Genomic DNA, 20,219 nt, shown 5'->3' with positions numbered 1-20,219 from the left:
ATAGTTTTGACTATGACAGCAGTTTAAATTCAGTACAAGCCATTAAGAAGTTAGTCCTGATTAGTTTGTTGATTATTTGATGGATTAAATGAATGAATAAATTAATGAATGAATCAATCAATCAGTCAATCAATCAACGAACGGACGAATGGAACGCGTATGAATGATATAATTTCAACTGGTTGTAACGTTTCGAATTCATACTTTATCATTGCTGCCTATCCCTGTATCAACGAAACAGTTCCCTATCATGCAACAACCTCAACAACAACGGCAGCAACGACAGCAGCTGCAACGGCGACATACAGGACCACAAGCAGGTCTCCTTGAAACGAACCTGCAGTACGAGTGCGCCTGCTTCTAGCAACTGCTTACTTGGAAGTTTTGAAGTCTGTCGTCGCTTTGTTTCATTGTGTTTTCTCTATTGTTCTTCTTTAATTTTGTATATAATTGTTTATGCCTGTGTGTGTGTTGTGTGGTGTGTGTAAGTGAGTAAGTGTGTGTTTGTTTAAGTTTGTATTAATATGCCTAAGCCAATCTTCTATATCCTATACTGCTATGCGGCCATTGGACGAACAAGCTTATTGCTAAACTTTGCTCGAATACTTCCTAACAATATTGCATACGATGTTGATTGTATATTCGCATACGTTTGTGTGTGTGTGTGTGTGTGTGTGTGTGTGTGTGTGTGTGTGTGTGTGTGTGTGTGTGTGTGTGTGTGTGTGTGTGTGTGTGTGTGTGTGTACACATGTATATACGAGCTTGTTTGTATAACCAATAGTACATACTTTTATACTTTTATTGTTAGTGAGTTTCGCCATCGCCTTTTTGTACATATTTATTTATGGACGTTTTAATAGGTTCATTTGGATCAATTTATTATATTTACGCGTTTCTACATTTTTAGCATGATTTCATGTGAATCAGTTCAGTTGTCGTTTCAATAATGAAAAATTATTATTATTATTAATTATTATTATTATTATTATTGCTATTTTTGTTTTTAATAATTAAAATAATTAGACAGTTAATGGGAAAATAGAATTGGTAGTAATGGAATTTGCGGTAATGTTAATAGTAGTACTAACGCCTGCGCTACTGCGGCTACTTTTGCTGCTGCTGCTGCTAATTCTACTGCTACTACTAAAAATAATAAAAATTACAATAATAATAAATAAATAATAATAACATAGAATAAATAACAATGAATAAATAATAAACCGCCAAACAGGAAAGCCTTATAAACGGTAGATTGGAGCCGGCGGGTGTGATTGACGGATTCACAGTCGAGATAGGGGCCAGTGGCTCATTTTGCCCACCTCACATTTTTCTTCCATGTCTCGCTTTCTTCTTCAGCCTCTCAGATGACAATGCCCCCTCTCCTTATTTGGTGAGATAGGGCTGTGTGGGTTAATTATAAATTATAATAATTTATGATGGATTTCTAGGCCCGTTGGTGATTGTGGCAAGTTTCTTTATGAAATTGGGATTTTAAATGGATGAATTTTCATTAATTCACTTGATGCTTATCATAAAACAGGGTCATATTGATTTGGAAAGTCATTCAAAGAAGGGATATAAGGTACCAAATAAAGGAACCATCCAAGTTGTTAGTGCCTTCTTTGTGCTAGTTCTTTAGTTTGCTCACTCATTCAATCACTCATTTGTACATTTAATCATTCATATATTATTCACTCACTCATTCATTCGTTCATCACTCACTCACTCACCCACTCATTCATTCATTCGTTCATCACCCACTCACTCATTCATTCATTCATCACTCACTCACTCATTCGTTCGTTCATCTTAACCCTCAGACATTATTCAACCCGAGCAAGTCCGTGGTGAAGATCTTTGTGATAAAGTACGACGTGAGTGACATGCCAGGCCACCACCAGACCATCCTCAGACACCGCATCGTCTACATGCCCAGTACTAACAGCAGCAGTGATGTCCCTGGCGCGCCTACCTACCTGCGATATCTCGTTCACTTGAGGTTCCGTATTTTGCGGGATTCTGACTTTGTTATATTCATCAAGCTTTTGATTTCGAGATCATAAAATTGATTTAAAACACGCACACTACGCATACACACACTCTTTTTTTCTCTATCTATCTCTCTCTCACACACACACTCATATGTACGCACACAGATTGGCCAGCCTGAAGCAGAACCACACGTACCTACACACAGACATCCGTATGATTTTTGCCAGGGATAAATTTGAATGGGACAACAGGATGGCTAACTATGAACTTCGATCCTTCACTGAAACTCCGGAAAATCCCAAATACTCCCCACGAAGATGAAACCGAAACTGAAACCGTTGTTGGACTATTTAAACTAGTGATGAACCAATATTTTTACATTTTATTTTATACATTCGTCATCACATAAACCCGTGCGTATGTATGCTGTAACGAGGTTAAATGCCTACTTTTCGCCAGCTGTCTAGAAGAAAAATTTAGAAAAACTGTTTATCAAATAAATGACTATGAATTTGTTATTTACTGATTTCGTTATGTGATTCCTGTCTTTATTTCATTTTATTTGGTCTCCAGACGCATTTTAAGACTGTAGTAGATATATATATATATATATATATATAGCTATATATAGTGTTGTATATGTACAATATATGTATTTTATGATATATATATTGTATAAGTGTCTATGTATATTATGTCTATATACATTATGTGTGTGTGTGTGTGTGTGTATATCATATACGTGTGTTTGCTTGATTGTTGTGTGTGTGTGTGTGTGTGTGCGTGTATTTGTTGTGTAGTTCCATAAAATAGAGATTTTACTTAATTAAGATTGTTTTTAAAAAAAAATTTTGCGATTTTAAATGTCCGAAATATAATAATAATAATAATAATTATTATTATTTAAATGCTTTCGTTGGTGTCGGATTTTCACTTGAAAATATTGATGTTAATGTTTATTATCATTATCATTATTTGTTTATCTTTTTTTAATTAAAGTTTTATTATTTTATAATAAAATTATTAATAATATTTAATTAAAAATTCCGATTTTTTTCTAGTGTGTGTGCAAATGTAGATATTTATGTATTTAATTCTGTATGTAAATATATCTGTCATGTTTTTTATATTAATTAATTAATTAATCATTTAATTTATTCAATTAATTAATTGATTAATTAATATTTATTTGATCTTTTTATATATCTTCCGGTTGTATATTTGTTTAATTTTTACTTAATTTTTAATGTTATTTAATGCAAATTTAAAATGGGATAGAGAAGTTTTTTTTTATGTTTAATTATTTAAGAAGTTATTTCATTATTTAAGAATTCTTTCTTTCATTTTTTTCCATTTTTAAAATTTTTAGAGAAAACAATTAAAATGCTTTGAATAAATCTTATATTTCTGATTTTTTTTTCTTGGTGTTATAAATTTCCCGAAACTGTTTTATGATGAGATAATAGATTTTTGTTTAAACATAATTAATCAAATTAATTAATTAATTAATTAAACAAACAAGGAGAACTGATGATATCTGAACTTTGCGTATTCGATACAGCGTAACGACATTTGGCGAATGATTCACGCGGTGACTGGTTACAGTTCGCCAGACTGCGCCCAAGCAGGGCTCCTAAGATCCATCATTTGTGGTGACTGGTAAATTACTTTCGAATTCAAACTTTGCTCGCTGTTCTTACTCCAGTAACTGTTGGCGGACTGGATGGATAGAGTTTGTGGATCGAGGAAGACTTGATCCCTCTGAATTTTTTCAACGTCCGCTTGTTCGTTACGCGTGCAATCGGGTTGCTGTGTGGCACTCGATGTCGTGCTAGTGGGATGCTTTTTGTCGGCGTTGTCTGCCTTTCTTGTTCTCTGTTTCTCGTTCATTATTAAAGTTTCTTTCTGGATTCGAACCGGCTGGATAAACAACCGCTGCTGAGAGTCAAATCCAAACTCTACCAAATCGTTGGCTAAAATAAAAGACGAGAGACTGGCATTTAAACGATGACCTCCTCTTTTGACCTTGATCGTCCAATCGGGGTCGACTGTCATGTCTACGAAGTGGGTCATCACTCGGGCCAGGCCCGTCAATGGAGATACTCGCAAATTCTTTCGTTCGCTAGTTACTATGACGTCAGCTGTTGATGTTTGATGAATTCTGATGGAGTTGATATGGATCTGCAGGTTCAACAAACAAACAAACAGGTCAGTTAATCAAACAAAACATATTTTGTAAATGTAAATTTTGAAAGAAAGCTGATCGATCGGTAAAACAAACCGTCGTAGCGCCGTTTCTTTGCATTCGGTAGCGAGCAGACTCAACGATTTGCATGCACTGAGGAACCAATTCGGCACCGTGTCGCGATGAGAACAGCAAACTTCGACTCATATCTTTCGTTATGTCGCTGAAACTTGGTTTGGCTACCAGACTCATGTGGCCACCACTCGTCACGCAATATCCGGCTGCCATTGTACTGAAACTGCCACCGAAAACGATGTATTCAGTCCTGGCCTTGGCCTGGCGATTTCCGTATGCGAGTATCTCAAAAGTTGTGTGGTCCTGATATATTTTTGCCGCGTAATGAAAGATGCAGGAAGCATTGCCGCGGCTGTTTGTTGCGACGACAGACTTGTGCGCGCTGTTCACCACTCGGATCGCTCGATCGACTGTCATTTCTACCGCCACATGGTTCCTTAGCAGCACCTTCAAAAAATAAACTTTTTTTGTAATAATAATCACATTTTTTTTGTAGGACGATAACATGTAAAAATGTAATGCATGTAGGAGATTGCCACATTAGCATTAACATCATATATCTAAATAAATAAATCTCTTAGAGATACTTCAATTATTCCGCAAGGCGAAACATAGATTGTGGGGAAGAATTCAGCTGTCACGTGTGGTGCAAAAATGGTGGTGGTGGTGGTGAATGTGGTGGTGGTGCTGCTGCTGTTCGGATCTGAAATGAATTTTAATCAACTTCATCTGCACGCGATTATCAAAATTTCATTTAACAATTTGTTCGATTACATCAGAAAATATCTCATTTATTTAAAAATTTTATTTTCATAATTTCAATTAGAATGAAATTTTGAAAATTGTGATAGGGAAGCACTTCTAACCGGTCTGTTGCTGAAGCACTCCACAAAATGTTTCACCGTTCGTTTTGAGGTTTTTTTGAAAGCCATCGAACATGAGAGTTGAATCAGGCAAGGCAGTTGTTTGTTGAATAAGTGGTGGAATAGTTGGAAAGCTTGTGGTAGGAAGTAGGGAGGGAACGGACGGCGTTTGATCCGTGCCATGCAGCTGGAAAGATGGCAGCGTGTGGTGGTCTTGCAAAACAATCGGTGAATACTGAGCCAAGTTCTGCTGACTGGAGTACTGCATGAAAACGCTGGAAGGAGGATAGGCTGGCAGGGTTTGATAGACACTCTGACCAAGTGGTAAACTCTTATGATGTTGTTGGGGTTTTGCTTCAGGAAAGGAGCAGTAAGAAAATGGGATGCTAAACTGCTGCGTCTGATAATATTGACTTTCTGGGTTAGCAGCGACCAGATGGTTTCTCACTTGTCCTTGCATGTTTGGCGAATTTTCCCTTTGTGATGGGAAAGATTTCAATGCGTTCGATTCGTCATTCTTCTCGGTTTTCAATTTATTTTTAATTTTTTCACCATCTCCTGAATTTTCTTGCGACCAATTATTTGACTCCAAGATGTGCTTCCGAGGTGATTGAGCACCTGAATCCCCAATGTTACCGTGTGGCGACGCTCTCGAATCCTGCATTGAATTCAAATGTTCGATCTGTGTTTGACGCTCTGGTTGCTGGTTGTAAGATGAAATTAGTTGCTGCTCTGTTAGTCGATTGTTCTGGAAGCGGTTGCTCCAGCAATTTTCAGCTTCATTTGTTGAGAAAATAGTATACGGAAGGCATGGAATACTTGAATTTTGAGTCTCCATTTCTTTAAGTTGTTTTCCAGGTAAGTTGTGCTGCATGCCAACGTTCGAGGAATATTGGCTTCGTGACGTATGCTGTGGAGATGTTACTAAAAGTACGGTATCCGAATTAGACGGACTAGTGATGCTTAACTGGTTTTGACTGATGTTTGCGATGGCGTCTAAGTCATCGTCGCTATTGTCTTCACAACATTGTTGCTGCTGCTGCTGCTGATGTTGTTGTTGGTGTTGTATGGAATCTTTAAAATCCAGTGTTGATGTGGTGGTTGTGGTTTTGTGTTGCAAAACTTGCGGTTGAGGTTCCACTACTTCCTCGTTATGAATTGAACTTTCTGGTCCAGGATTCTTTTTAATATCCTAATTTTTAATGGAAACGTTAAGCACAAAACAATTCATATTAATTTAAAATTTTTATTAAAAAATGATGTGATCACTTTTCTAATTAATGATTTCTGCTTCATTTTTTTATGGAACTCCAAATAAAATCGTATTTTTTGCTTGCTCCTAACTTACTCCAATTTATGTAATTTTTAAAAAAATTATTCCATCACACTAATTCATTGGAAAGTTATTCGTTTCACTCTAGATTCAAATTTGAGTGTTCACGACGATTCATTATAAGCGATCAGTTAGTCATCGGCTGTTACATGGCACAGTTACGGGCGGTTTTTTATTTTTTGTTATTTTAATATTTAGAAGATAATTTGAAACAAATTTGTTTGGTATTAATATTATTATCTGTTGTTGTTGTTGTTGTTGTTGTTATTTTATTTCTCGTTCATGATGTTCAATGAACGTCACACAACGATAATAAATACAAATACATTAAAACCTTCATATAGGTAAAAAATCATTTTACAATTTTGATCTAGATATCAGGATATTAAAAATCAAAAAAATAAAACCAATATTTTACTACTACTAACAAATAACTGAAGTTTATATACGAATATATATATATATTTATTTATTTAAAAATCTCATTTCAATTATCGACAAGCGCATTGTGAACAGCAGTTTTGATTGGTTGATCGCAGGTGATGAGGATCGAATGCAAGCATTGCCATCGGGTCAGGATCGGATCCAAGCATTGCCGTCAGCGGAGGCCCACCTATCAATCCTGGAATGCACGTTCCAACGGATGGCCGGTCTGACACCACCCTGGAAGTTTAGCGATCTGTTATTGGAAAAAGGTGGGAGCATGAAATCCCTTGCACTGTTCGTATCCGAGTTGCTACTTCTATTACCAAAACCCCAAAAATCGAATCCAAAATTATTAGGTGAAAAACGGTTCGATCGGACTAGCGAAAAATCATAAATATTCGGAAAACCGTTACTTGAACCGTCGGTAAAATTATTTTCAGGTAATAAATTATTCATGTTGGACTCGTTGCTGACCACATCAGCGTACGCGGGTGGTCTTTCAATGTAAGGAGGGGGTGGAGTCAAATCGTCATCGGCTGGAGGTGATTGGTTGGTCGTGTCGTCCGTTATTTGATGACTGTTTCCGTTGTTGTTGCTGTTGTTGCTGCTGCTGCTGTTGTTGTTGTTTAGTTGGTTTACGTTGGCAACGCTGTGTTGGTAGGTTGAGGAGGTGGATTCTTCGTATGAAGGTGGTGGCGAAGGTATGCAGTTCCTCCGGTTGACGCCTGAGTAAAACCTAAAAATAGCGGAGTACAAGTTGATTCTAACTCTAAAGTTATTGTTTTGTAATCTGCGGTCGTAGTAGTACCAATTGTCGCCCTGTGTACTGCTGCTGTTTGAAGTCACGCCACTTATGATACTTGAAATCGTACTGTCAGGGTTCGAAAACCTCCTCCGCCTCCCTGATGAAGATGAGGACGACGACGACGATGATAATCTGTTAGATGTTGGAATTCTGCAGGGTTGTTCTGACGTCTGTTCGATCATTCCACGTGAGTTCGAAATCTGAAAGTTGGATGATGCCTCAATCGAGTCAACATTTACATCACGTCTTGAGTGTACGGTCGGCAGAGGTTGAGATGGGATCGGTTGGATGGATTGATCCTGAACACCAAACAACCTATTGAAACAGCGAGGGATCATCCTGTTTGTTGCATCATGAAATCTACCGACACGTTCATCTCTGAGATTGTTCAACAAACCACCACCATCATCACCAGGTTCATCTACTTGCACATCCTCGTTGTCATCCTCGCCGTCATACAACTGGCCAGGACCACTGTGGCGAACAGATAGCGGTAGATAGATGGAGTGATTGTCTCCACAGCCTTCAGAAGATACTTTCAAATTAGGAACACTGCCGTATCTTGTTCTGCAGTTGAAGGAACCTGGGAGCTTTGGAATGTTGCATGAAAAATATTTTCCTATGACATTGTTGTTGAGTTTGTTAGTGGTTACCGGTACGTTGCTGCTGAAGCTGAAACTGCTGCTGCTGCTGTTTTCGACGTTGTTGTTGTTGATGTTGTTATTGATGTTGATGTTGTTGTTGCAGTTGTTAGTGTTGTCATTGTTGTTGATGTTATGATGGTTGTTGCACGTTGACCGAGCCACACTTCTTTGATGACTCTGCCTGGCTGGTGAGTCATTTTCATTTTTCATGACGACTATTCGTGACAAGAGGCGCGATAATTTTATATCAAAATGAAAAAATGTTTTTTTTTGAACAAAATCACTGTCTTCTCGCCAACATTTATTTATTTTCAAAACTCAATAAATTTACTTTTTAATTAAAGAAAGCAGGTAAAAAACGCCCTGCTAGTCATATGTTATTTGTTTACAGATTTATTTAAATTAGCTCACCTGTATGGAATGCCAAAACGTGTTTGCTAATTAATAAAAATCTCATGAAAATCGAACACAAGCATCTTTTAGCAGTTTTTGTATTAAAAAATAGTTACATGTATTTTAAATAGTATACATACAATTAATCGTAACGTAATTTAATTCTAATTAGCTTCTACTGACACAAAGGCTACATTTTATACAAAATTCACTTCGAGTCGAAAGATATCGAATTTATACTTTTAGGGCCGGATTTTTAAAAAAGCAAAAAAACACATTGAATAACAAGATTGAACACTTTTATAATAAATAGAAACATAACAAAATTAAAATCCTTAGGTCTAAAATTACTAAATAGACAGTTTCCTAAAAAAAAGTCGCTTAAAAAGAATAAATAACAATTTAAACATTTAAAAAACTTATTTTGTACAAAGATCAATAGTAGGAGAGAGGAAAAATATGATCTGAAATATCCTATAGAAAAATTCATCATCACCATCCTCATCTTCATCTTCTTCATCATCTTAATCTTAATCATTGCAATCATCATCGCCAGCGTAATCATCGTTGTCATCATCACAAAATACGTCAAAACACGGGTAATTTGATCATATCACATGATAATAACGCGATACCACGTGATGACGATGACAACATCAGATGACGTCACTGTGATATCACATTACGTCACATGACACTACATACGCCACTCTTCTCCATGATTCGTTGTTTGACGAGCTGTTGGGCTGCCCTTCTTTTAATCCCTTGAAAAACGAAAAATTTATCTAACACAAACATAAATAGAAATGAATTTGAATAAGTATGTCGCAGTATTGATTGATTGAATGATTAGATGATTGATTGATTGATTGATTGAATGAATGATTGAATAAATGAATGATTGATTAATTGGTTAATAAAGGCTTGACTGGAACCTTCAATCCAGATCTGTCGGTTAAACTGACCACCGGAAAACATGACACTGAAAAGGATTTGTTAATTAAGCTATCAATGTTGTTATCAATGTATATGTGTGGTTAACAGTTATCAGAAAAGTAGACCAACTCGTCTAGACCAGGTCTCAACTCGGCCTCATAGACACCGTAGACCGGCTTGTGATCCGACTGCATGAACGTACCGACAGAATCGTAGTGCAAGCAAGAGATGGTACTTTTCTTCTTACATCGGTATAATATTCGATCCTGGATCGAGATCGTTAATTAAATTGAACGATGTTGTAGTGGTGCTAATGTGTTGAAATGTTATTGGTAATAGTTTTAGAAATGTGTTACAACCGTGTAACTCGGTACTCGATTTTTATTCGATGTATCGTAGTTGTCGGTTCCAATGTCAAATTTGTACGTCGGTAGGAACTTTATGCGAGCTTCGCTGAAATCTTTGAATGCCAATTCTGAAATCAAATGAAAGGTATGGTAATGTACTAATTAACTATTTCCCCAATGATAAAATAACTTATAGTCTAAACTTCTATTTCACAGTTTAGTATCTATTTAGAATATGTACAATAAAAAAATCAAGTCAAGTTTGACATATTTTAAAATAAATTCCATCAAAAGATTACAGAAATTGCGAGAAAAATCTTTTAACAAAAACATGTAGAAAAGCAGGTTAACGCACGTTCACTCACGATCCTCTTCAACTCATCCATCTCGAGCAACTTTTCAATCTGATCCAGCCCTAATTCTCCGGACATCATGGCCCCACCTATTTTCGATCTTTCAATCTCCATCCTACTGTTCAAATCTCCCATCCAGAACACGTGATCAAATAGGGATGTGCTGTCGACCGGTTCATTGTTTTTAACTTGTTTTTGTCCGACAGTTTTTGGAAAGTACAAATTGGTAACTATCTTTTTATAATCTTCAACTCTATCTTCATGCTTGCCTTCGTGGGCTGTTCAACATTTAACTATTAGAATATATCATTTTTTAATTTAAGTGCTATTTCGATTGGTGCTAATCAAAGGGCACATGGCGATCTCTATCTATACTTGGGAGATGTTAAATGATAGTGTAATAACTAAAGCGTCTGGCGCCGCTGTTGCAGTGACCAAGTTCGGACGCACGCGTGTCACATGCAATGCGTGTGTGAGACATTGGTTCACTCGTATTTATATGCACAATGTATTTTTGCTGTTGGAACCTCCGAGATGTACTGGAAAGAGATTGAAAAACAAATTTTTCAACCACACAGCACACCCCACAAACTCACAAACACACACACACACAAATATACGCACGCACGCGCGCACACCTTTGAAATGCGAGTTAATGAAAACCATCGGTGAACCAAATAGAATGAATGAAACAGCCACGGCTCCTTTGGTTTTTATTGACGACGGACCCATTCTCGTTGTCACAGTACTTTCTTCTGGGGCTGATGAAACGTTTTATTAATTAATTAATTAGTTAATCATTCAATTAAACAAACTTAACTATTGTTTGATTGATTCATTCATTCATCGATTGATTGATCAATCGATACAATTACCTACCAGATAGAAACCAGATCAGATCTCGTCTGATGAACACGACGATATTCAGTGTACCGTGGGCTGCCTGGCAGTACATCACGAAGTGCGGTCCGAGGGTCTCTTGCAATTTTATTGACCATTCTTGCCTGCAGTAATTATTCTTTGTTTGTGTGGGTCTTGAATTACACGTCTTCCAAAATTAAATCGAAATTCGTTCACTTTTTTTTTTTAATATAAAATTGAATTGATTTATTATTATATATATCTTTTATTATGATACCTCTATTATTAGGATATCTTTAATTAAGATATCTATTAAGCACTTACTATGTGAATAAACATGTGAAATGAGATGAGTACACTAGGTAAGGTTAAATATCATACCGACCTATCAAACGCAGTTTCTTGCGTAGATATGACGTACATGTCAAAGAGGATTTCACTAATTTTGGGGAGCAGTAAGTTGTCAACGTTAACTGGAATCGTCTTCGTTTCAGCCACGTTCCACGTGCATACGTGGATTCTTATCCTCTTGTTTGGGAAATAACGGATCAATTCTTCCGATCCGAGCAATCCCGTATTCGTGCTACCTACTAAATAACTTCTGCAATGTTCAAATGTGGATATGTTTGTGAATATTAACGAAAAAAAAACTAAATTAAAATGTCCTGGTGTATTCCATTTTTTATACATTCTACACGATCTAATCAATTTTTTTACTTACCAGTTTTCTTAGATGGTAAAATTGCGTTTTTAATCATGTTACCACAGCTTAAATATTATACAAACGAAGTAAAAAAGAAACCGCCGCGAAGTAAGTTAAAGAGAAACACAGACCTGTTTCTTATCTTTTCTGTGGGAACGGCCGTCAGAACGGATGACGAGAAACTTAATTTGTGATTTTGACTCAACGGCGGATCATCTCCGTGGAACGAGAATGAATTGTGAAAATTTTTACTCCGAGAGTTTGCGAGAACATCTTCTCCAGGTGGCGTACGCAGTGAATTGCGAGCCGGAGCAAAACTTTCCGATTTCGTCATGCTTGGTATGGACCCTTTGAATTGGCCCTGTCTTCTGTCGGAATGTAACGTGTAATCAGGCGATAAGAGAGTGCGCCTGTCTCTTGCCGATTGAAAAATGACGTCATCGTCGTAATTCATACGCGTGGTGTTATTTCCGAATAAGTTGCCCTTGTTTGCGATGTCTAAGTGAAAAATTTTGTTTTATTTGATCCTAAATTGAATAAAAAGCGTAAAAATTTTCTAACCTGTCGTTGATTTGCTGTGGAGTGATTTGGAATTTTTTAAATCTTTAGGAGAAGATTCAACAAAATGCTTTGTGAATTTTGTCTCTCTGTGACCGTCATCGAAGTTTCTACCTTTTTAAATGTTCATGAAAATCAAGTAATTAATAAAATTAATAAATAAATTAACATAAATATTTATAGTACGTACCCAAATTTTCAATTGATAATTTTTCCAACGAGCTATTGAAATTATTTTTAATGGACGAATTTTTTCTGGAGCTTCTATATTCTTTCTCCATTTCATCATCAAACAAACTGTTGTTGTTGTTGTTGTTATTGTAATTTGATGTGTTTTGATAAGACCTGCCTGCAACATTTCTATCAGATGGATTTCTTGAAAGGCCATTTTGATAACCTAATTCATTACCATTATTGAAACTGGAGCGTGATAACGAGGCTTTACCCAGAGAACTATTTCTCTCAAATGAATCTGATTTTCTATCGTCATTTTTCCAGTTTGGCCTGCCATTTTCTTGACCATTTATCTCGTAATTGTGTAAATGTTTTTCATCAAAATCGTCATTTTGCTCATAAAGTGGTCTGGTTTTATTGATATTTGTGGCTAATTTGTTGACGATTGATCGCTTTTTAGGACGCTTCTTGTTATTATTAGTAGCCACCGATGAATCTTGATCGTCAAAATCATCACTCTCCATTGCTTGATTTTATTTATTTAATTTTTCAAATCCGATTAATTAAAGAAAATTTAATTCAATAAAAGAGCATGAAATCAGTTGGAAACTATATGTATCGAAAGAAAAACAACTCAATATTCTCTTCCTACTTTCGCTTTAACAACACAAACAATGGTGTTGTTTCTAAGGGCAGTTGCTAATGACAATATTTATGTGTTGTTATTCATATTTATAGTTTTCGGTTGTTATCGAATTTACTTTTAAGCAGCTTTCTAAATAGATAGATTAAATGCCGGTAAAGTTTATTTAAATTTAGTGAAAATATGGCGAGTGATGAAAGTTTTATTTCGGAAATTCAGCAGATAATGTTAGTGTTTGTTTTTTTTTATTTAATTAATTGTGAAATATAAAATGCGTCATTTTATTTATCATGCCCAGCTTTCCCTACTTGAACTCTATTGAATTGAAATTGAACAGATTGATCATTGATTGATCATTGATGGATTGTCAATTTTTTAATTAATTTATTTATTTAATCGTCAGTTTGATTTTTTAGTTTAATTTAAATTTGTTTGTTTAATTCAAGAAGTAATTTATTCAGTCATTAAAGTTAATTAATAGCAGATTCATAACTAATGTCAACTCAAATCATTTTATTATTATTTTATCTACCAGGTATAGTTTTGGAGATTGTTCGAAACCTCTTTTGGTATCAGTGAAACTTATCAGTGATGTCGTACTGAACGAAATCATCAAAATTGTGAGTCGATAAAACAAATTATCATCTTTTCAACTTTTTTTATTAATCATTTATTAAAATTTGAATTATTATTCCAGCATACCTTTTATTATTAACATTAAAAATGTAAATTATTAACCATATGATGATTTTAAATTAAAAGATATACCAGCTAGAAGAGGTATGTGTGTTGCGAGAGAGTAAAATGGTTGGCATCGAAGAAATTCTCTTCTTATACAGAAAAAATTATGTAAGTTTTGTGTGTGCACATCACTATTTATTAATTATCTTTGATTTATTTTTAATTTTTAAACATATTTTGATATTTAATTAGATAAATTTAAAATATTTTTCAGAAAAAATTAAAGCAGGTAATTGAGTTTCTGAGATTCAAAGATTTAAAGGCCCAGTGCATGAAGGGCACTAATGGTGCTACTGGCGGAAAAGATGGAATTAAAATGGATGACGATGATATAATGGGTTCGTGGTTTTTTTTTTTAATTTATGTTCACTTTTCATTCACTTCCTAATTCAAATTATATTTAGATTAAAAAGTACATATATGTATATATTATAATGTATACTAAACAAGTTAATGTAATTAATAATAGTTTGTCTATTGTTTTTTATTATAAAAGACAGCACAAGTACATCATCTAAGCGACTGAAGATCTGCTCCGATTTTCTAAATACCATGGACCCAACTGGTCATTATTATCTTTATTATTGCTTTCATTATTATTGTTATAATCATAATAATTATAATAATAATTTCTATAATTAAAATAATTATTATTATTGTTCTCCAGGTTCTTTAGCCTTGCTCATAGACATGAATGACGATGATGCCAGATTAGAAAGATACAATGTGGATATTTTTTTTTTCTATAATAATATAATAATAATATGATAATAATAATATAATAATAATGTAATATTGTTATAATAATGATAATAATTTTCTAAGAAATTTGAAAGGCTTACACGAGGAATGAGTTCGACTGAGTACAACGCATTCACACAGGCCAGAAGAATTAGTTTCTCTAGTAAACAACTTTATCACGTTACAACCTAAAATAAATATTTGTTTTATCACAAATTATTATTTATAATTAGATATCATTAAATACTAAAAACAAATAAAATGATATTTTTTCTCCTTCCTCGAGGTTCAACAGCTGGCATAGCAAAGTTCAAAAACTGGATTCTTCCACATTGTTGTGAGACTCAAGTTGAGCTGAGCAGTCAAACGTGGAATATTCTTGCTTACTTTGCTAGGGATATGGTTGGAGAGGTGTAGGAATTTTTTTTATTCTTTCATTCATTTGTTTATTCATTCATTCGTTCATTCATTCGTTCATTCATTTAGCTATTTCCTCATTTGTCTAATCATTTACTCATTTTAAATTGGTCAATTTATTTTTTTTTATTGTATAAAACTTTCGAATATTTTCAACATAATCTTATAAAAATCATTTTTCTAAAGCTCGTCGAATGCTCACTGGCAGTAAGGAAAGGATTTGAAAAATCTTCTCATAGAAAGTTAAGGAAGAAACACAGGAGATATAAACAGCAGCTGCAAAAACAACTGCTCGCCAACAACACACCACACAGTGGGCAATTATTGCAGGTTCTTATTCGATTCATTCATTCACTCATTCATTCACTCACTCATTTATGTATTCATTCATTCATTCATTCCTTACTATTTATTTAATTATTTATTTATACTATAATAATTATTATTTAACAAAAAATTATTACCACAGAGTGAATATATTGCACAAGGCAGCACATCTGAACTGCCAACTTCATTAGTTTCTCCATCCTTCGGCCCATCACTGGAGTCAAAACAAAACTACTTGACGGCCAATGCGGACACTGATTTCTCAGTAGGTGCCGATCTTAAACATTACCAAGCTATCACAGTGTCTGAGATTAGAGAAGCTATACGACGGCTCTGCCTGTTGAATCAGCCTCTTACTTGGAATTTGGTTGGTTGAATTTTGTTTAAACTTTTTGTTTCATTGGTTCGTTTGCTTATTCGTTCATTCATTCATTCATTTTTTAACATATTTTTATTTAAACTGAAATAATTGTTAATTTTCAGAAATGTGTGCCGATTCATATCAGCAAAAGACGTTTATTGTAGAGTAGTTTTTATCCAGTTGTGTCTTTTTTTCATTTTTCGAATTTCAGTTCTTTCTTCTGATTTGTTTTTAAACATTTCTCGGTTTATTATGTAAAAATAAAGAGAATTGTAAGGCAAAATATTTACAGAAATAAAATATATACATTTAAAAATGAAAATAAAACCTATTTGATGTTAGTTTGATGGAAAAATGAAGGTAGTAGAAGCAATATCATCAATATTTGTTCGCGTTTGGAATACTCGTCTGACAAAGACATATTTTAGGTTGTATACGTGGCGGTATTAATACTTTTTTTATGGAAATTAAAACGTTCTTACGTCACATGCGAATATGTACATTGTGTGGTTTACTTGAATTTGAAGATGTCTGCCCATGATGTTGAATATCGTTGAGTAACGCGTTTTATTAGCGTGTCATTAAAATACGGTGGGTTTTTTTGGGTAAAATTAACATTGTCCTGAGTAACAACGAAGATGAAGACGTCTCTAACGTCATCATCGACCTTTCTTACCGAGACCTTTTTTCTTCATAGGTATACCATCGTCGTCATTGACGTAACTTCCCTTGCCGAAGAATCCACGGCGTTTTTTCGAAGCGTCGCGTCGTGGTTTCCTCTTGGGTTTGGTGTCAACTTCGTCGCCTTCGTCCTCTTCCTCGCGCTCTCCTGACGTACAGCATAAATGGCGCTTTCTTGAGGTGCCGTGCAGTTCAGCCCGTTCCGACTTTTTGTTCGCCGTTTTGATTACGTTTTTGTTTCGGAAGTTGGTGAAGAGGGCATACACAAAGTCCGAAGCCGTGATCGTGTCGGCGTTTATGGCTAACAATTTGACGACGAACACTCCATCTCGGTTCAAGTAGTCTACAAATTGTTTGACCTGTGGCGGGTGGCGATGAGTTCAATTATTCATTTAATTGTTACAATACACAAACGGCCAACATGGTGAAGTAATTGTGCACCTGAAATGTTCTGTTACATCATTTTCTTTTAAAAATCACCCTACTTTTAACATGAGTAACGGCAAGGTTTATTGTTCAACTGAATCTAATGAGTGTTCAGCATTAAAAAATAGTTGGATTGTTAACAGTTGACGAACCTGTTTTCTGAATGTTCCTTCATCGTCGTCGTCGTCATCATCGCTTTCATTATCATCATCAGTATCATCATCCAAACCCTGATCATTTGAGGCCACGGCAGCGTATTTGAGGTGTCGGTAGGTGTAGGTGAAGAGTTTGGAACGCGGGTACATCCTTTTAAGCCAGGAGAGCAGGGAAAGGGCGGTGACGAGGATCATGATGAGGAACCAGAACCAGAGCATCAGGAAGATTTTCTCGTTAAAGTGGTTGATGGGAAGGACGCACTGGATCTTATAGTCGTGGATGTTCACCACTCTTCTTATCTGATTCCACATTCAATTCGAAGTTATTTAAATTATATATTTATTACGAAACTAAAATTATTGTTACTTAATTGTATTCATATTTCCTTATTAACAAATTGAATTTCTTAACACGGCTTAAAACTACTCCAAAATTGTTAAATAAACTGGACGTAGGCTGGCACGAACTTTTAAATCGCACATGGTCATCCGAGGAAACTGGCGGCTGCCGACGGCTCCGTACTGATCATTCATGGAAGTCTTTATGATTTCAACCCCGAATGAATAATAATCGCTTCCAAACAGAAGGTTCAAACAAATAAATTGACAGATGGCGTTTAACAGGAAGAGGAACTTGACGAAGAGGTAAAAACTGAAGAGGTAGCAACCGTGAAAGCACGAGCAACAAGCGAAAAGCTGCTTGAAACTTATCGTTGGTTCATGGTAGTAGTTCTTCTTGGCTTCCGCCAAATATCTAATTCCAGAAAATAAAATTAAGTATTTTATTTCATACGTATCCAATTTCATCGTAAAAAAACACAAATTATTGAGTTGTTTTTTTCGTTTCAAACGTAAACCGGCACTAAGTAAATGCTAAATTCGGCGAAACAAATTTCTCACCTATCCATCTGACTGATCATATAGCTGACCGTCTTGTCTCGAACTTCTGCGGTCTCTGTGGCTAAGAAACTCTCTCCGGCAACCACAATGCTGTTGAGATCGAGTCCTGATTTTCCACTGCAATTTTTCCACAAAACGTGTGGGACGTAGAAGAAAAATGCCTGAACGAGAAGGATTAGCGGAACCCATTGGTAGTACGTCACTCTCTACTCGGGTGTGATGGTTTAAGGTTAGGGTTATTTTGATTTTGAATGCACATCTTACAAAATTACAATAGTAAGAATAGACTATTGCGATTCATTTTTTTTTTATAAAACAGTAGACAAAAATTTACAAAACGTTACTATCAACCTACATTTTGATCCTTGATTTTATCGAAGTCCTTATTCTGATGGTCATTGGAGAAGGAATAGGTGTTCCTAATCCAGCAGTAACTATTGGCATAGTCAGGTTGGGTACTGTCAAATTCGCCAGGACTGAAACAGTAGATTGGATCGCCGACGAAAGTTTTCGTGGTGACGATGATGGCGAAGAAGATCAGCATGACGACAGTGACGTTGCGATTCAAGCGATCGACGCGGTCGTCATCGCCTCGCCTCGAGGTTATCAACTTTGACATACCAAAAAAATCGAGAATGGCGTCCATTTTAGATGTTTATTTTTTCTTCTTAGTGTGTCAAATTTTGGTTGAAAAACTGAAAAATTTGATAACATATATATTACATAATATATTAAAATTAATTTGTATCAATTAGTTACTTAATAATAATTAGTTATTCCTGGATCATAGTAGACAAATTACACTAAAATGAAGTTGCTTTTACAAAGTTTAATTAAATTTGTTAAATAAACCTAAAAATAGTCCTTTTTTTGAGTAAAAATTCGAAATCGAGTTGGCCAATGTTACTAATTGAACTGCCAAAGTATTTAAATTAGTATAAAGTATTAATTAAAAAGATTAAACAGTAAAATGTTATTTAGAAACTTGGTAGACCATCAAACTCTTGTTACATACGCTTACATTGAATCAGGTACAAAAAAAATCGATTTATTTACTACTACCATGGTTTAATTAACGTATAATATACCCGCCTTCGAAATCGTCATCATTACGTCATCTTCATTCATAAATAATATTGTGATCGTAATTTTTTTAAGTAAGCATATTTAATCTGAAGTCTTAAATGAACAGTTTTTTTATTTTAAAATCGTAATTCAGAAAAGATCAAACGAACCGTCAATCCTATGTTATGCGTGATATAAATATCCCTTTCTTACTTCACCTACTTAATTAACTGATTAATTAATCAATTAAGTGGCCCATTAATTAATTAGACAGCTAATCAGTCAGTTATTTATAAGATAAATAAAAACTGGTATTGTTCATCATAAGTAAGACTCTTACCTAAGATAAGACAAGAGAGTCTTATGGTTTATCTATTAAGAATTAATTTGTTAAACAGAAAAAGATTTTTTTAAATGAAAGTTCGGCGTGTTAAAATAAATTAATATATTATTATAAAATATAATCAATATTATTACTAATATTACAATCAAATACCTATAAGCCAAAATTTGCTACATCAATACTATACTGTATCAATGAACATAGTAACCATTGTTATTGTAGAAAAAACACTTATCGGTACAAATGAATAAATTAATTGATCCTTTCTTCTTTTGTACATAATTACTCAAGTATGTGTTTGTGTGTGTGTGTATGTGTGTGTGTATGTGTGTGTGTGAGTTTGTTGAAATAAGCTAAACAATGACACGCACAACACAATTAGATTCTATTGATAGACTACATATTTCATATTCAACATTCGTTATTATGCTAATATCCCAACCGACAGAGCTAACAATATTGAGTACTTATATATATACTCACACATATACACACACAAATACATTCGCGCACACACACATAAATGCATGCAGAAAAACACATACACACACATACTTATGTGCATTATAATATTCATGATGTCATTTGGTTATGAATAGGAAGTATGGTGTATATGTATGTATCAGGCTAGCATCTTAGTACACTGTGTAAAGTAGCTACGTCAACAGCTTGTAGTGATCCTGCTGAATAATAAATAAGTGATTCGTGGCGTTTTTTGTAGTAGTAGTAGTAGTCGTACTAGTAGTTGTAGTAACAGCTGCAGTTGAGTAG

General features: G+C 34.9%; 6 protein-coding genes across 6 annotated transcripts; 2 read left to right on the top strand and 4 right to left on the bottom strand.

The window, feature by feature from the left end:
• Positions 1 to 299: 299 nt before the first annotated feature.
• On the top strand, positions 300 to 2,313 carry HELRODRAFT_82130 (hypothetical protein; the record flags this gene model as incomplete). Its single annotated transcript, XM_009022352.1, has 5 exons — positions 300 to 389; positions 1,232 to 1,390; positions 1,541 to 1,609; positions 1,821 to 1,999; positions 2,157 to 2,313. Coding segments are annotated over 5 exons (654 nt in total), but the record flags the coding sequence as incomplete, so codon positions are not given.
• Positions 2,314 to 3,591: 1,278 nt separating this feature from the next.
• HELRODRAFT_174918 (hypothetical protein) lies at positions 3,592 to 6,411 on the bottom strand (the record flags this gene model as incomplete). The annotated part of the gene is made up of 5 exons (XM_009022351.1): positions 3,592 to 4,173; positions 4,274 to 4,699; positions 4,840 to 4,886; positions 5,119 to 6,307; positions 6,385 to 6,411. 5 exons carry the CDS (start codon positions 6,409 to 6,411, stop codon positions 3,592 to 3,594), a joined length of 2,271 nt encoding a protein of 756 aa, XP_009020599.1.
• Positions 6,412 to 6,664: 253 nt separating this feature from the next.
• Positions 6,665 to 8,707, bottom strand: HELRODRAFT_192309 (hypothetical protein). The gene has a single exon (XM_009022350.1). The coding sequence runs from the start codon at positions 8,531 to 8,533 to the stop codon at positions 7,022 to 7,024; it is 1,512 nt and encodes a 503-aa protein (XP_009020598.1). The 5' UTR covers positions 8,534 to 8,707; the 3' UTR covers positions 6,665 to 7,021.
• An 858-nt stretch (positions 8,708 to 9,565) lies between these two features.
• HELRODRAFT_82107 (hypothetical protein) lies at positions 9,566 to 11,903 on the bottom strand (the record flags this gene model as incomplete). Its single annotated transcript, XM_009022349.1, has 7 exons — positions 9,566 to 9,698; positions 9,782 to 9,918; positions 10,012 to 10,127; positions 10,355 to 10,630; positions 10,991 to 11,113; positions 11,232 to 11,356; positions 11,599 to 11,903. The coding sequence occupies 7 exons, from the start codon at positions 11,901 to 11,903 to the stop codon at positions 9,566 to 9,568; spliced, it is 1,215 nt and encodes a 404-aa protein (XP_009020597.1).
• A 1,571-nt stretch (positions 11,904 to 13,474) lies between these two features.
• Positions 13,475 to 15,893, top strand: HELRODRAFT_174915 (hypothetical protein; the record flags this gene model as incomplete). The annotated part of the gene is made up of 7 exons (XM_009022348.1): positions 13,475 to 13,518; positions 13,827 to 13,911; positions 14,054 to 14,140; positions 14,247 to 14,370; positions 15,060 to 15,184; positions 15,377 to 15,520; positions 15,660 to 15,893. 7 exons carry the CDS (start codon positions 13,475 to 13,477, stop codon positions 15,891 to 15,893), a joined length of 843 nt encoding a protein of 280 aa, XP_009020596.1.
• Positions 15,894 to 16,102: 209 nt separating this feature from the next.
• Positions 16,103 to 19,880, bottom strand: HELRODRAFT_100634 (hypothetical protein). The gene is made up of 6 exons (XM_009022347.1): positions 19,276 to 19,880; positions 18,396 to 18,735; positions 18,041 to 18,246; positions 17,609 to 17,894; positions 17,138 to 17,440; positions 16,103 to 16,918 (listed from the first exon to the last, which is right to left on the bottom strand). Exons 2-6 carry the CDS (start codon positions 18,684 to 18,686, stop codon positions 16,538 to 16,540), a joined length of 1,467 nt encoding a protein of 488 aa, XP_009020595.1. The 5' UTR covers positions 18,687 to 18,735; positions 19,276 to 19,880; the 3' UTR covers positions 16,103 to 16,537.
• Between the last annotated feature and the right edge of the window lie 339 nt (positions 19,881 to 20,219).

The sequence above is a fragment of the Helobdella robusta genome (genome assembly GCF_000326865.2).
Source record: "Helobdella robusta unplaced genomic scaffold HELROscaffold_31, whole genome shotgun sequence".
Taxonomy (NCBI): domain Eukaryota; kingdom Metazoa; phylum Annelida; class Clitellata; order Rhynchobdellida; family Glossiphoniidae; genus Helobdella; species Helobdella robusta.
Note: the sequence above shows the minus strand (reverse complement) of the source record. Positions and strands in the feature narration are given on the sequence as shown.

What these genes read in the sequence shown, in the direction of transcription:
- HELRODRAFT_192309 (XM_009022350.1), bottom strand. Translation starts at nt 8,533, where the DNA reads ATGAAAAATGAAAATGACTCACCAGCCAGGCAGAGTCATCAAAGAAGT.
- HELRODRAFT_100634 (XM_009022347.1), bottom strand. Translation starts at nt 18,686, where the DNA reads ATGGACGCCATTCTCGATTTTTTTGGTATGTCAAAGTTGATAACCTCG. An exon ending in TGACCATGTGCGATTTAAAA is followed by an intron (nt 17,441 to 17,608) that starts GTTCGTGCCAGC and finishes ATGTGGAATCAG; the next exon opens with ATAAGAAGAGTGGTGAACAT. An exon ending in AAGGAACATTCAGAAAACAG is followed by an intron (nt 16,919 to 17,137) that starts GTTCGTCAACTG and finishes CACCCGCCACAG; the next exon opens with GTCAAACAATTTGTAGACTA.